At 34.4% G+C, this 16,034-nt stretch overlaps 1 protein-coding gene and 1 long non-coding RNA gene across 17 annotated transcripts in view; one reads left to right on the top strand and one right to left on the bottom strand.

The window, feature by feature from the left end:
* The window catches only part of DMD (dystrophin), a 1,063,969-nt gene that overhangs the window by 677,641 nt on the left and 370,294 nt on the right, over window positions 1–16,034 (bottom strand). For all 16 annotated transcript variants that reach the window (XM_040530986.1, XM_040530983.1, XM_040530994.1 and 13 more), the window contains 3 exons: window positions 13,965–14,126; window positions 7,560–7,670; window positions 1,788–1,961 (listed from right to left, as the gene is read on the bottom strand). In XM_040530986.1, coding sequence (XP_040386920.1) covers window positions 1,788–1,961; window positions 7,560–7,670; window positions 13,965–14,126 — 447 coding nt within the window. The remainder of the gene's footprint in view (window positions 1–1,787; window positions 1,962–7,559; window positions 7,671–13,964; window positions 14,127–16,034) is intronic.
* LOC121057262 lies at window positions 6,504–9,179 on the top strand. Its single transcript, XR_005813734.1, has 3 exons — window positions 6,504–6,598; window positions 8,603–8,687; window positions 8,776–9,179. It is a non-coding gene; the product is annotated as an uncharacterized LOC121057262 (long non-coding RNA).

The raw sequence follows: 16,034 nt of genomic DNA, 5'->3' as shown, positions 1-16,034 counted from the left end.
AACAAATTAGGAAGCTGTTGTGTGATAGACACTGGTCATATCTGATCAGATAATATGAGTAGATTTTTAAAACAAGTATCATGAGATTCCTTGTAGAGAATAATGATCTAAAAACATATTCCTACAAGATGATAGCTATGGGGCTACAAAAGCTAGCTACTGAGTGAAACTAAGCACAGGGATTCTAATTACCATGTAATTCTGATAAAAATATGAATTTAAAGGTAACTGCATTAAAAAAAAATATGTAAAAAAATAGAATCAACTTATTCCACACTTATTTTTTTAATTCTTACATTTAGGTCTGAAAGAAGTTAAGGGAAAAAAAACTGTCTTCAGGCATGCCAAAGTGCCAGAAAACAAACAAAATAAAAACTAAACAAAACAAAAACAGCTGAAGACAAGCATCTCATTGCCCTGATATTTGCTGTTAAAATCTCCATTTTACTGTTATCAAAACTGTGTTCATCTTTATCTCTACTTCTTGTCAACAATAAGGGGGTACAGGATTACAAGGGTATTAAAGTGATGCATACAGATTTTTCCTCGTATTCTTTAGGACATATTCAGGTCTCTTTTGCTCTTGTACCATAAAAAAGACACAGCATGACATCTCATGAAAGCTGCAATGGTTTTGCTTTATGTTTTGAGTTTCCTGGCTAGAAAACCAGGCATTGCATGCATCGCAACCCCATATATTACAGCATTCCATGACGTTAGCAGACGGTGGAAAATAGATCCCATCCATGAAAATAAACTCATATGCAAGATGGGAAGGGAGGATTAGAAAGAATTCCTGACTTATATTCTCATATAGTGGAAGTCACAGAATCACAGAATGTTAGGGATTGGAAGGGACCTTGAAAGATCATCTAGTCCAATCCGCCTCCTGGAGCAGGAACAAGATACTGCCATACCCTCTGCAAGGAGGAGGAGAGGCCCACAGCCCGCTCACTCCTACACTCCCTCTGGGTTGTTTGCATACAACCAGGCATTCTTCCAGAATACCTTGCTATAATTTAACTATAAATGCACCCTGGAGTATATAGCCCTAAATTTCTTTGGTTGGGGCATATAATTGGGGCATAGCTGAGATTGGAACCTGTATACAGAGGTCATGTTTTTTCCTGAGGCAAGGTAGTACTCATTCAGTCAGCTCAAAAATACCCCGTGACTGAATAAATTCTGAAAGTCCATGCCCATCGTTTGAAAGTACACTGAAATTAGAATATTTTATTTTTTTTAAATTTTGTGATTAACTGATACTTTGTTTCTCATCCTGAATTCCAGATAACATTCTGTCCTCTTTAGCTTTCTCCATATAAATTCATATTTTCAAGATTTTTCATTCTTTTAAGTATCCTACGTTTCTTTGTCATGATGGAAGAAGACAACACCATATAAAAAGGAAAAATAATTTACTTTAAGACTGCTAGAGAAATATCACCATGCTATTATAGCTTGGCAAGCTCTGAAATCGAACAGTTTTAAACATATAAATGTTCTTCTAACCTCATTTGCAAACAAGGGAAATTGGACAAGGAGGATAAATCCCTTCTCTCTGTCTTCTCTCTCCACCTCCTAACCATATCCCCCCCCCCCCCCCAATCAAGGGTTAACTAAAAAGGTTCCAAATACTTTCATCGCATAACTTTCCTCTTAAATCTTTCTCAGATTTTCTAATTCCTCTCACAGGCATATTAAAATCATAGCTGAAAATACTATACATTCTAAGGACTGAACAGACAGGAAAGAGAGTATTTTTATATGTATTTTTATATATTCACCATGCAGTGATCCAACTGTGATTGTACTACTTCCTGCTCAACACTGTTCAACTCCAACTTGGGCACCTGCAGTTTCACTTCATCTAAAATTCTTTTACATTCTTGTAGACGTTGTTCAAAATTGGCTGGCTTTTGAAACAAGCGAAACTTCACAGAGACATCCTGCAGCTTTTTCTGAAACGTAAACAGGGATGAATATTAAATGTCAAATGAAATCAACATTGAAGACAAGCCTTAGATCCATTTCAGCATGCTTAGAAAGCATTATCAATCAGCACAGTTCCTCATTTAAACATTTGAAATCTTTTTTGGGAAAATACCAGCAGCAGAGAATCTTGGTCTGTATGGGAAGAAAAAGATCATCCAGGGCACTGGAAGCAGTAGAGACAGGGACAAAAGAGCCTGTGTAATGGACTGAAGAAACAGAAAGTTTTTATATTATCCAGTATGTATAATGTTGGGGATGGGAAGAAAATGGAGGTTTAGAGGCTTGAACATAATACAAAGAGTTCTAGAGTGGATGGCCATCAGCTCTCTATCATGTTGCTGCTTCTCGGTATTAGGAGTGAATATTTTAGTCCCTTAAATGAACTCAAATAAAATTGCTGGGCCGTAAGTAGGTCTAACGCAAAAACTTAATCTATAAAATTGATTTATATTTCAATTAAAAAAAAGAAAAAAGAAAAAAGAAAAAAAAAACACCACCGTAACCTAGAGGAAGAAGAAACTGATCTGAAGGCAAAAAAAAATAAAAAAAATCTATGAAAAGCATGGCTCCTAATTTCACAATTTTCACAATTTGTTATCTTTGTCAATTAATTATATTGCTTATTCACATGATCCCTACCTTAGGGGGAGGGAAAGTAATTAGAAATAAAGCAAAGAAAGGGCATTTTAATTATCTACAGGAATAAGAACTCATTTCTCTTTAGAAGTATAGAGCAAACTACTAGTAGGGTAAGTTTTTCTACTGTTTGAAAAATAGAACATCACTAAGAAATGGATAACTAATTAAATAGGAACTCAGCATTTGCAAACACAGTTTTGATATTTTGTCTTCAAATCTTGGACACTTTATACCAATACACTGTTTTCTGTACTATACAAACTTCAGAAGAACTATAATAAGGAACAGAACTGGACTATACATAAAAACATATGGCGTTATTTAATTTTTATTTTTTTATTTTTTCAAAAAGAGAAATCATGCTTACCATGTTTATTAGAATTCTATGAAAGAGCCAGGAATCATATTCTAATATGAGTAGAAAACATTGCTAGGTACCACAGAAACCTTAATCATAGAATCACAGAACGGTTTCAGTTGAAAGGGACCTTAAAGATCACCTAGTTCCAACCCCACTGTGATGGGCAGGGACACATTCCACCAAACCAGGTTGCCCAAAGCCCCATCCAACCTGGCCTTGAACACCTCCAGGGATGGGGCATCCATAACTTATCTGAGAAACCTGTTCCAGTGCCTCAGCACCCTCTGAGTAAATAATGTTTTCCAAATATCTAATCTAAACCTACACTCTTTTAGCTTAAAACTGTTACCCCTTGTCCTATCACTACACTCCCTGACATAGAGTCCCTCTCCAGCTTTCTTATAGGCCCGCTTTTAGGTACCAGAAGGACTTAGATTTCTAACACTTCTTTCTGACAACGTTCCTTGTTAAACTCTCTTAATGAAGTTGAGATCCAATGGGGTAAGGAAGGAAGTAGCTCCATGGATAAATAAGTAAACAAATGCATAGGAATAAGAAACATAATTGGAATAAATGATATCAGTTTTTTCTTCAGTGTGTTTGCCTACACTAAATTCATAATTAGTTTTTCTTCTTCTTGTGATACTTCAACTTGATGAAGATCAAGTCATGGGGGAAGCTTGCAATGGCCCATCATTATCTGTTACAATTTGTGTTGGTCAATACATTAAAAACGACATAGAAAAGAGAGAGAATGGTGATACTAATGGTAGAGAAAATGAAAGTCATCTGTGAGGAGTCACTGAAAGATTGCAGAGTACTGCAGGTCTATAGGAGAAAAACAGAAATAGTGTTTAATCCTGCCAAAATTAAGTAATGATCATCATAAAAACAAACAAAAAAAAACACCAACAAACAACAACAACAACAAAAAACACCAACAAACTAAGCTTTATATACAAGTGGGATCTAAATTATCTAACAGAACTCTCACTGGAGTTATAAGAGATACATATAATAGTTACATTATATACTTACATATCTCTCACAGTTAAGAAAATATCAGGCCAACACTTAAAAGCAGCCAAAAAAACAAATTGGTTATTTGGAACATAAGGAACAAAAGAGAAAATACATGTCACTGTATAAAAGTCACTGTATAAAGCTACATTGTGCTCAAACACTGTGCAGTTTTGATACCCTCATCTCAAAAACAAACTGTAAAAATAGAAAATGTGTAAAGAAGAATGACAGGGCAATCAAAGCTATATATCTCAAGGTCTCAGTATTAGCTAAACATACTAGTCAGTCTGGAAAAGAGACAACCAAGGGTGAGTAAAATTAGCAGCATGCAAAAAGTTGAATAGCAAATGACATCTGTTTCTCAAAATCCATGAAGAAGGTGACACCAAATTAAACTTCTTACAGGAAACACAAGATGAACAAAAGGAAGACTTCAATGTGTAGCATTCAGTTAAATTGTGTTCAATGAACTTGTGGATTCTAGCAGTTTACAAAAATTCATAAAGCCATTAGATATGTGTTTTTAAATACCTCTGACCCAGAAGACTGTCAGCTGCAAATCACTGAGGAAGCATCACTAAATGTTCATGTTACTTATCACTGACTTCTGGCTACTGCTGATGACATGGTATTGTACTAAACAGATCTTTGGTCAGACGTAACATGAGAATTCTTTAAACGCATATAAAATGTAGTTAGCCAAGTTTATTTCATACCAACAGCTGAACTGATGGCAGTGCTCAAACGTTATAGTCAGGTAAACTTGGCTGGCCTGTATAAAGGAAGAGTACAGAAACAACTGAGGGGAGAAAAGGAAAGACCACAACTAACTCATTATCATTCATTGCTTCTTTTGAGAAAAATAACTTAGCTAGAAGCACAAGATTTGTATTTAATTCAAAAATGAAACTACATGTAATTAAATATTTTTGGAGATTTTCCATTTGTTTATATCTTACTATCTTCAATAATGTTAAAATATCACTTTTGATATAGTGTTTTTTTTTGTTTGTTTTTACTATGACACACCATGCTTACCTTAAAAGACAGATGAAAGTCATAAAGAAACAAGAATGTCATTTGTCTGCTGTGTGATTTCTTTCCACAAAGGTATTGGTATCAAATTTTCAAAAATAGCAAATCCTCAGACAAGATTCCTCTTCTGCGTAACAATTCTAGCCTGGTAGGACTAACTAGGTATTAAATCAGCATGGCAGAAATAAATTATTATTTCGCTAATTCAACCTTTTCCACTTAACTTCGAAAATAAGAATTCTCAACCTACGATAATCCAAAAGTCCGAATAAATTTGGTCACCGAACAGCTGTTTCAGAGTTTAACTGCAGTTTCAGAATTTCACTGCAGCTACTTCTTTTCATAATTGTTTATTTTCTGCCTAGACAGTTGAACTAATATTATAATGAATATTTAAGACAAATAAGCATTTCTTAACGAAAAAGAAAAATGCTTTTGTTATTTATTTAAAAGTGAGTACGCTCTCCAGGAAAAAAGTAAGTAAAGATAGATATGAAATCTGGGAAAGAATTCAAGGGAGCTCACTGGCCTAAAATCAAATATAAGTATTTGGAACTGAGGTTCTAGCTTTCAGCTTCTTGGGGCATACTTACATTACGCATGCACCAAGTGTGATCAACATCCATGTAAATTTGCTAGTTTTTGTTCATATGTTAGCTAGTGTAAGTGAAACGGATTTTCAAAATGATCCCACCAATTTGTCAAAACTCAAACTGATATATCTGGTCATCTAGAGAAGCCTTTAGAGGGAAAAAAAAATATATATCTGCACAAAGATAGACTAAGAAAAACAAAATACATGCAAAAAGGGTAGTGTTCCTTTGCATGCTGTTGAATTTACAGACATTTAGATACAAAGTCATCTGATGCCTTGTCCTGGTTTCAGGTAGGACAGAGTTAATTTTCCTCCTAGTAGCTGGCAGGGTGCTATGTTTTGGATTAGAATGAGAAGAGCGCTGATAACATGCTGATGTTTTAATTGTTGTAGAGCAGTGCTTACACCAAGCCAAGGACTTTTCAGCTTCTCGCTCTGTCCTGCTAGCGAGCAGGCTAGGGATGCAGCAGGAGCTGGGAGGGGACAGACCCAGGACAGCTGACCCAAACTGGCCAAAGGGGTATTCCATACCATCTGACGTCATGCTGAACAATATATAGGGGTGGCTAGCCGGGGTGGAGGGGGGGGCCGGCTGCTCGGGGATAGGCTGGGCATCGGTCAACGGGTGGTGAGCAATTGCATTGTGCATCACTTATTTCGTACACATTATTACTATTAATACTATTATTATTATTATTATTATTATTATTATTATTATTGTTGTTGTTGTTGTTGTTGTTGTTATTCTTTTCCCTGTCTTAATAAACTGTCTTTATCTCAACTCACAGACTTCACTTTCCCGTTTCTCTCCCCCATCCCGGAGAGGGAGGGGGGAGGGTGAGCGAACAGCTGTGTGGTGTTTGGCTGCCAGCCGGGCTGAACCACAACATGCCTACACTTCACTTTTGAAATACAGGCAACATGGTAGCTGCCATGGAGACCATCAGGAGGTGAGTTAGTGTGAAGGAAGACAGGAACATAGGAAACACAAGTATTCTCAAAAAAGGAAAGCTAGTCCTGTAGATCAAACACTGAAAGTAACTTTTTCATTTTGAATTAAATAACTTTTAAAAGGGCATTCATTTTATTCATAATAAAATATAAAACTGAAACTAAGATACCTAGAAACATTTGACAGAGATGAAGAAAAATATGGTCTTGTTTACTGTGAATATCATAACCAAATTCTTCATCTTTCCCCATGAACGATGGCATTACTAATAACAATGGTAACAACAGTTTGTTTTGCAGTCTGGAGAACTTTGGCCAGAAATGAAAGAAACAAAACAGTTAAGAACCCATCAGGGATTAATCAGTAAAAATGTGTATTGTTCTTAAATGTTAATTAAATCTCCTTCAGACAGAGCTCTCTACATCTATTAAGCAAGGTGAAATACTGCATTAGTTAACACTTTAAAACTATGACTGCAACGCACTGCTCAGCTTAGACTTTATTCTTCTTCTTCCACCACTCCCACTTACACTGTGAACTGTAAATGAAGATATATGAAATACAGGACAAAGACATTTAAAATCTGGTTCATCACAATTTAAATGCAGTTTTGCCAGTCTTTCAAAAACAGTATCTTTAAATATTTTCATTTACCTCAAAGGCTATATTAAAAAGCCCCTGCAGCAACTGCAGCACGTTCAAAACAACCTTTAATCAGTATCCATACAAGTTGGTTATGCCAACTATGTCTATTCTAAAACCGTTGCCAACTAGTTATTCAGGTTGTAATAGAAAAATGGGCAGAATTGTATACTTTATTCTTTCTAATTTCCTTATTAGAAAGGAACAGCTAAAACATAAGATATAGCTTAAGAATATTTCACACTATAGTAACAGTATTACTAAGGCTGTTTGTTTGCATGACTGAAGAAAAAATGGAGGAAATAAAATTTGCATACCTGCGCCACATCGATTTGAGATAAAACTCTTTTGGCAGCATCTTTGCCCCGGTTTCGTTTCTTCATTTCTTCCAAACTAATCTCATGGCTTGTTAATTCAGATTGTATTTTCTATTGAAGAACAAAGACTATAATCAGAAGTGTTTCAAGAAAATGTTAATCTTGTTAATATTATTTGGAATAGTTGACTTTGAAGTTTATTAAAAGTAGTATGATTTATACTGGATCACTAGAGGAAATTATTCAAAGAATTACTTGTTCACTGTCCCGTAAATTATTCAGTCTAGTTTCTTCTGATCATAATGAAACCACCTTCTCCTTCCCAACCATATAGCTCTCTGACATGACAAAAATTATATAATATTGCTAAGAAAATTGTGATTAAACTGCATGCAAAAAATAAATATTTCTTTCTTCTGAAGGAAAGCAACTATTTTCATTGGAAAGAAAAGCAAGCATTAATCATAGAAAAGAAAAACACAAATAGAAAAGTGATTTGCTTCACTATTTTTGTATTTTGTTTATCATTTTCACAACATCAGCAGAAGAGTTGAGCGAAGTCTGATCAAAGTATCCTGTATGTACATAGCAAGTATTTTAATTTCTACTTGTCATGGTGATTCACTGAATGGACAGTAATATTTAGAGCAAACTACAGAATTTTAAAAAAATATGATATTTGATTTGAGAAAGCATGGAAGGTCAATTGAAAGGACAATGCAATACATGGCAAAAAGGTTTATTTAATAGTTTATTTTGTAATATTTATTTTCTCCTTGTCTAAGTTTAAAATATTGCCCTTGAGGTAGATTAGAATTGTAACAGGATTCTCTGATGTGTTTGAGTAGCAAATGGACCAAATTTTTGGTGGTGACTTGCTCTTGGTGATGCTCTTGAAGCCAAATCATTTCTTGATGTCTTGGAAGTCAGAACTATATATACAAGGAAGAAGTCTAAATGCTACTAAAATACACTACATCACATCCAATATTTCAAATGTTTTTCTTCTGCACCTCATCAATTAACTTTGGTGTATTTTCCAGTTTACTTTATTCAACCTCACAGTGACTCCAGAAAGCATATAATTGAATGATTCTCATCTGAATAGGTCAGAACAGCACAGTACAGGTAAGTAGTAGTGTTTATGAAACTAGGTATTATGGGACACTGCATGAAAATTGATCTTTTTTTTTTTTTTTTTTAAATTGCTCTGCAGGTGAGAGATGAAGCATAACCTACTCTGACAGCAAAATATGGAATTAGGGAGGAAAAAGACATTACAGGAAAGCTTGAAAGAAAATGAGTAAGGGCATGTACATAAGACATGTAAAGATTTTCTGTATTCGCCACTGCTATTCACAGTCTCAGCAGAAAGATTAAATGAGTCCTGACTATAAGACAATTCATAACACCTGCCTATGATGCCCCTGTTCATCCAATTTCAACATGATTGTTTTGACTTTTTTTCATTCTCTTTGACTCGTGAATTTATTACATGGATTTCTTCCAAATGTCCATATGAAAACACTTATTTATTTTCATTTCTATTATTCCCACCTCTGCTTTCCTCAGTGGTTCCTGTCTGCTTTGTCTTTTAGTAAAGACTAAAATCTTTGCAGCATGAACTGCCTTCGTTTCTAGAACATCACAACACAATGTAGTATATGCATATATAAATAACACTGTAATTAAATTATCATGTCCTACGGGTTAAGGATGCTCATTTTCTATCTCTGACTGGCATTTTTTTTCAGACAGTTTATGAATTCACAAAACATATATATGTATGTGTGTGTGTATATATGTAAATATAGTTAGTTTTACATATATATATATATATATATATATATATATATGACCAAATGAACAGATTGTGCCTATTGCCATAAAGACCGCTTTTAGAACAAAAAGATTTCAGTCTCCAGGGCATGGAATACTTTTTTTCCTTGAACTACTAGTCTTAATTTTAGAAAGATGAACAGTGAAATGCAGAGTATTGATATATTGACAAAAAAAGAAAGCAGAAACTGGCACTATAGCTAGTTGAAAACCCTTCCTATCTTCAATCAGAAAAAGGAAAGACAGAAGAAACAACATAATTGTTTGTCTCATTTTAAAACTGAGAGAATGTGGTACAAATCTAAGTGCAATCTTATGCATCTAGAACAGCATTTGGAAAAAAGCTAGTAGGGCATAAAAGCAAACTCTGTAATAACACTTGCAACAGAAAGCTTATATGTCATTTCCTGCTACCTGCTACCATAATTAGAAAATCAGTCATGATATATACAAAAACAAAGAAATGTCAGTCAGGAATAATCAGCAAAATTATAACAATGGAAAGTAATCTGAAAAAAAAAAAACAAAACCAACAACAAAGACATAAACCACAAAATACACACATCTCTGGTATTTAGTTAAAAAGCAAGCAATTTATTTATAATCAAAGGATAAAAATACAAAAATGTAAGAGTATATCTTGAATCAATATTGTAGAACGATGGCTGCAAAGATTATGTGGGGTCTAATATGCAAACAGATTTTCATATGAGTAGTGTTGAAAAGACTACACTATGAAAACAGCTTAAAGTTCAGTTGATCTAGTACCAGCAAGTTGCAAAAAAGTTTGAAAGACATTCAGTAAAACATTAAAACACTGGGGAAACTGCTTTCTCATGGCACAGATACTACCTTCTACCCCAGAACTGCAGGAAACCTCGTCTGTTTTGTCTGCTCCTTACAAAAGAAGGAAACTCTGTTGGCTCTGTTATTTCGGGAATGGATTCAGGATCAAGTATTATACTGCATGCTATCCTCCAAAATGTCTTTATTTTACATTGCCTGACATCATTGTTAGATATTTCATACTAGTTGCCAGAAATTCATAATGCAGGGAGGACTTGCAAGTCAATATTGACTATGCTGGCAAGATCAGCAAATTAGTAAGTTCTCAAAAGAACTTACTAAAAAATGCATATTAACTAGCTCCTTTTTGACCTCATCTTCTACATACAGCTGAAAAAAATAATTCTCAAAATTTCCAGCACAGGAAATGTAGATACGAATACCTTCTACATTAGACATTTTATGAGGCAGATAACCATGTAGTCTTTGTCTCAAAATGTTAGTCTGAAGACAATGATGCATGGCATTATTCTTGTCAAGTAATACATCACATAACTGAGCAACTCTGCCATTATAGTATCATATTAACTTTCGTTTGAACATACCACAATGATATTTTAACAATGGATTAATAACTATCATTACTTAGAAAATAGTAAGGCGCGTAGTGCTTATCACTATTGAACCGGATTCAAGGAGCTTGTTGAAAAGACAAAGTATGGTACTTTTTCTTTTACTCTCCAGAATGAATTTTAGTTATGTCTGCAGGGAGAACAACAGACAAGTTATTCATTCAGGTGAGAAGTGAAAGAAGTATATTTTCTATCCCATAATATAAAAAAAGAATATCTTCCAGACTAAACAGCGGTACAAACTGGGGATTCTCTCTCTGCACCAGGAGTTATTTAATAATAACAAAGCTATAAATAATTATCTTGAAAATCCTTTGTCACATAAATTTAATATTTTCAGTACAGATCTATTTATTTTTTTTCCTGTCAGTTACTGAATACTTGAAAAGAAGTCAGCAAATGGAACATTCCTGTGACGATGACTTCATTCCTTGTATTTTCTTAGCATTTTAAAGGAGTTAAAAATACCTCAGTTGGGATAATGAGATCAACCATACAAACAAATCTGAAATATTGTTTTAGGCTTAACCTTACTCTAGCTTTTATTATTAGTAGTAATTAAACCTTGAGGAATCTGAAATGATTTATCTACATGTTTTTTTGTAAATTGTTTTGTGTGAATCTTTACTTGAGTGAACCAGTAAGTAGAAACTGTTGGGTAGCAGTGCCTGTATAGCATTAAATTCTCAGAGCCACATGGTGGAGTAAGAAGCACATGGAATTTACATTCCAAAAATGATAGAAAGAAGCTGAATATCACATACTTAACTTTGAAGACTCCTTTTTCTTTATGCCAACTTTCTGAATAAACTAAATTGATCATTTCAATTAAAAAGAGCTAAATATAATTTCATTTTCTCAGATTTGTTTCTGATTAGCTGAACCAAAGATTATTCCTCTTATCTAAGCTCTAAACTGTTTTGAATTTTTGAAGCAAACATGGAGACACACAAAGCTCCCTAGCCCTCAACAGTTTTCTGATCATCAATTCATCCAGATTTATTTATTTATGTTTGAAGAAATGCAACACATATTGCTGAACAGTTTGTTAAATCTCTCAGCACGGATAAACTGACCTCTGCCCAGAAACCATCATCACTGACTCGAAGATTCCCTGTCCAGCTGTGCAGACAGTACTGCAGGATGCCTTATATGAATGTGCTGTTTTCAATTCCACAACAGAGCTGTGCCAGCAGAGACTTAGGAAATTAGGAAATGTGCCTACTCTGCCACTGCTTAGGACAGCCATTCATTTATGGAATGATTCAGTATATTTACCTGCATAAACTTGATTGTATATTCCCTTTTCCCCTAAGGATTTTAAAGAACTTCACAACTGAACTTCAAAGATCTTGATTATTTGCGCTGAATTTGTTCACTTGTTAATTACGTTTTTTTCCATTAGGTTCCACTTGTAACTTAAAATAAAAACATGAAAGGGAAAAAAACAGCAGCCTCTATGCTTTTTTTTTCCCCAACGTGGACATAATATAATCCTGTGAATTCAACATCAGACAACAAAATCTCAAGAATAAAAACAAGTTCTGCAAAAGCAATGAACTGAAATTCTCCCATGAAAAAGTGTGCTAATTAAGGTTGGTTGAGTTTTATGCTGCTTCAGTTGTTGAAGTTCGGAATTAATTCCTTTGACACAGTCTGTGATCATTGCCAGACTTGCATTTGAGGATGCACATAAACCAGATGCATCCATGGGATATTTGGAACACTGAAAAATGTTAAAATTTATAGTGTCCAAATACACCAAAAAGAAAAGCATATTTTCATGTCAAATTTATCTTATGTAGCAGAGTTATGTAATTACAAGATGAGAAATTAAATGAATACATCTTTAACAAATGCTGATTTGTATCCTGTTTCATGTAAAAAACATTTACATTATTTACATTTAAAGGAAAGAATAAAATAATTTCAGAAGTTCAACTGTTAACTAACAACTCAGGATTCAAACTGGGAAAGTTTTCTAATCCCATTTTTACATTTATGTAAGTTAGGAGCAAGTAAATCAGAATCATTTTCAAATAAAACTGAGTGCAAATACAATCCTGTTTTCTAAATATCACTTCTTTACACACACAAAAATACCTGTATGTGCTTACAAACATACATACACAAGAAAAGCATTTGCAAGGTAAGTCTATCTACCTTTTAATTCAAAAGACATGGAAACTTTTATATATTTAAGAGAGATAAAAGATGATTTTCAGGGCTACATATGTTCAGCTCAGAATGTAATTAAGATCGTCTAAGCTACTCCTTGCAAGACACCCATATTTTAAAATGATTTTAAGCTCTACAGGCATGCTAGAAAGAATGCCTCATCTGAAAATCATTATGAAGCATCTGTTTTCAATTTTCCTGTAGGTTTTTTTTTTTTGTAACCTGTCTTCCTAAATTTAAGTGAAAAGTACAGAAAAGTTGCTGTATATAATGTTGTACTCTGATAGTTTTTTGTTTGTTTGTTTGTTTTTTTATACTGGAGATACTTGATTTTATTTCAACTTGTATTCTTACCATTTTAATGCTGCTGTAAAGCAGATGTGTTAGAACAAACAAAGAAAAAGTAAAAATGAGAATTAGATGTACAATTTTATTTCAAAGGCTCAATAAACCATTTCTAGGGAATAAGAAAAGCTGATTCTGATCAGTCTACATGTGCTGTAAAAATTGAAATATATGCACATTTATGTGCACATTATGAAATAATTATCAATGTTGTCCATGCTTCAGTAATTTATTGAGAATCTCAAGGCCACGTAATCAACTTTGTAAAAGAGCCATCTAAGAGTATTGAAGAGGATGAGCTCCTTCGTTCTGGGATGGGAACTGGATTTTAAAGAGTCACATTGTTTATCTTTGTCATTTTAAAGTTACTGTATAGTCTTCTACAACATTTATAGTTCTTTACATCTTCTGGACAGGAATACAAGAAAAAGCAGAAGGAAAATATGAATTTACTAGAGAATTAGGTTGACCTTCTCAAAGTAATCCAACCTAAAATTTACTTGCACTTTCAAACTGATCGTGTTGCAAATCTCCCTTAGTAGCATGAGGCTGAGGGACAACCAAATACTCTGTGGCTGACTGAGAAAACTGGTAAGCACATCATTTCAACCTGTATATAACTTACCTGTGCTTCCTGAGGCACTTGTGCTGCATCAACTCTGTCTGCAATGTAGGCTGTTAGCTGTTTGTCTATAACAGCAAGAGACTCTTGGATTAAGCGGAGGGTTTTGTCAGTCTCCTGTGCAGATTGAATACTCTGTTCAAGACTCTTTTGTCTTCTTACAGCCTAAAAACAATGACAACATTATCAATACTAACAATAATAATGTGCATAATGCATTTTTTCCACTTTTTATTTTCTACCAAAATGCAGGCTAAAAATAAAAAATAGTACTCATCACTTGTGCTCATCCACCTTTTTATATGATAAATTGTGCATCTTTTTGCCACTCATTCAGTTCTTTTTACTAAGAAGCAAACAACAACCAAAAAAACCTCCTAGACTGCATAGAAAAGCTATAAAAAATGCAAGACCCTGCACTGAGGATTTCTATAGCGAATGGAAGTAGACAAAGCTGTATAATAAAACCATCCTGATAGTTCAGTCTTTCATTCTGAGGTGTAGCAGTCCTCCTGATCTTATTATACAGTTCAAGAGATTTTGTTTACTGAGAATAGGGTACAATCCTATCTGAGACAATCCACTTCAGTGAGAGAGAGAGAAAAGCTCTCTTGAGAAGGAGCTCTCATACATGAAGCATAAATAGTTTTCTGGAACACGGGCAATTCCTATTCTGAAAATAGAGATGGATCCTTGTCTTGACTGAGAGCTTTCCCAATCTATTATCATTCTAACCAGAGTCTTTTTCGGTCTAGGAAGTTGACTCTTCTACGCCACCATCAGTACCCCAGTGGATTACCTATCATCACTGTTTAAATATATATATATATAATTTTTTTTAAGGGTCCTTTCCTTTCAAAGAAGTTGCCTTTGTGGTTTACCAAGTCAGAACAATAAATTATTCTTCCAATCTGTCCTTAAAAAACAGCTGTATTAAGCACTTGACATAAATTGGTTAGCTTTAATTATTATTTGTAACAGTTTAATGTGGTAATTAATACATAATAAACAACCTGGTACTTTCTCCATCATTTCATTCACCTGCTCTCTCATCTTTTACCTTAAACCTAGCAAAATTTCTGCTTTATGCAAAGCACATAACAACTATGAGCGATCTCAACTCTAACACAGTTTTTCTCTGTACAGTCATATTGCTGACCATGGAATAAAGTGACTAACTCTCTTTGACATGAATGAAAAGAGGAGAGAGGAAGAAAGTACTCTTATATAACTTGCTATGTGTCCGGCCATTTTTCAAGTCAAATCACACTTTTCCTCATTGGTGAGACAGCTATTCTTCAATCTGATTTCATAGGTATTACAAAACTCTTGCTTTGAACAAAAATATCTCTCAGCAATTCAGTGAGAATTCTTGATATATCTGTACCTTCTTCATGGAGCCTCAATTCTTATAGAGCTTCATATTTAACAAATGAAGAATACTTCTTGTGAGCATTCTTGCTAGCTGTTGGCATTAGTTAAAGAATAGGGATCCAACCAGTATTTACTATATTTGTGTTTGTAAGCTGCTTTGTGCTATTTTAAAACATCTGATCAGATAATCTTGTATCACTGCCAGATCCAGGAGCCTTCTGTGGAACTGAGCAGTTTTACGTATTGGACACATGCTGTCAGTGTTAATGGAAGCACCTGAGCCACTAAGGTGTTACTACCCCACCAAATAAACCAGTGAAACAGAGTTACTCCCCAGTACAGTATTAAGGTTTGCTACTTGAGAGTGGTTGGGCACTAGAACAGACTCCCCAGGGCAGTGGTCACAGAACTGAGCCTGTCAGACTTCAAGAAGCGTTTGGACAACACTCTCAGACACACAGTCTGATATATAAATATATATATATATGGGGTGGTCCTTTGGGGACCCAGGAGTTGGACTCAATGATCCTTATGGGTCCTTTCCAACTCAGATATTCTGTTATTCTATGATTTTATAATTCCATATTCAAAATATTGATAAGCAGCCTGACACGGAGGCTAAAATAGTTTAGGGCCTGTCCTTCAGCTTTGCAGGCAATTAACATGACTACTACACTGGCTAAATGTCCTCACTCAATA

The sequence above is a fragment of the Cygnus olor genome, chromosome 1 (assembly GCF_009769625.2).
Source record: "Cygnus olor isolate bCygOlo1 chromosome 1, bCygOlo1.pri.v2, whole genome shotgun sequence".
Taxonomy (NCBI): Eukaryota; Metazoa; Chordata; class Aves; order Anseriformes; family Anatidae; genus Cygnus; species Cygnus olor.
This window is presented reverse-complemented; position numbering and strand designations above follow the sequence as displayed.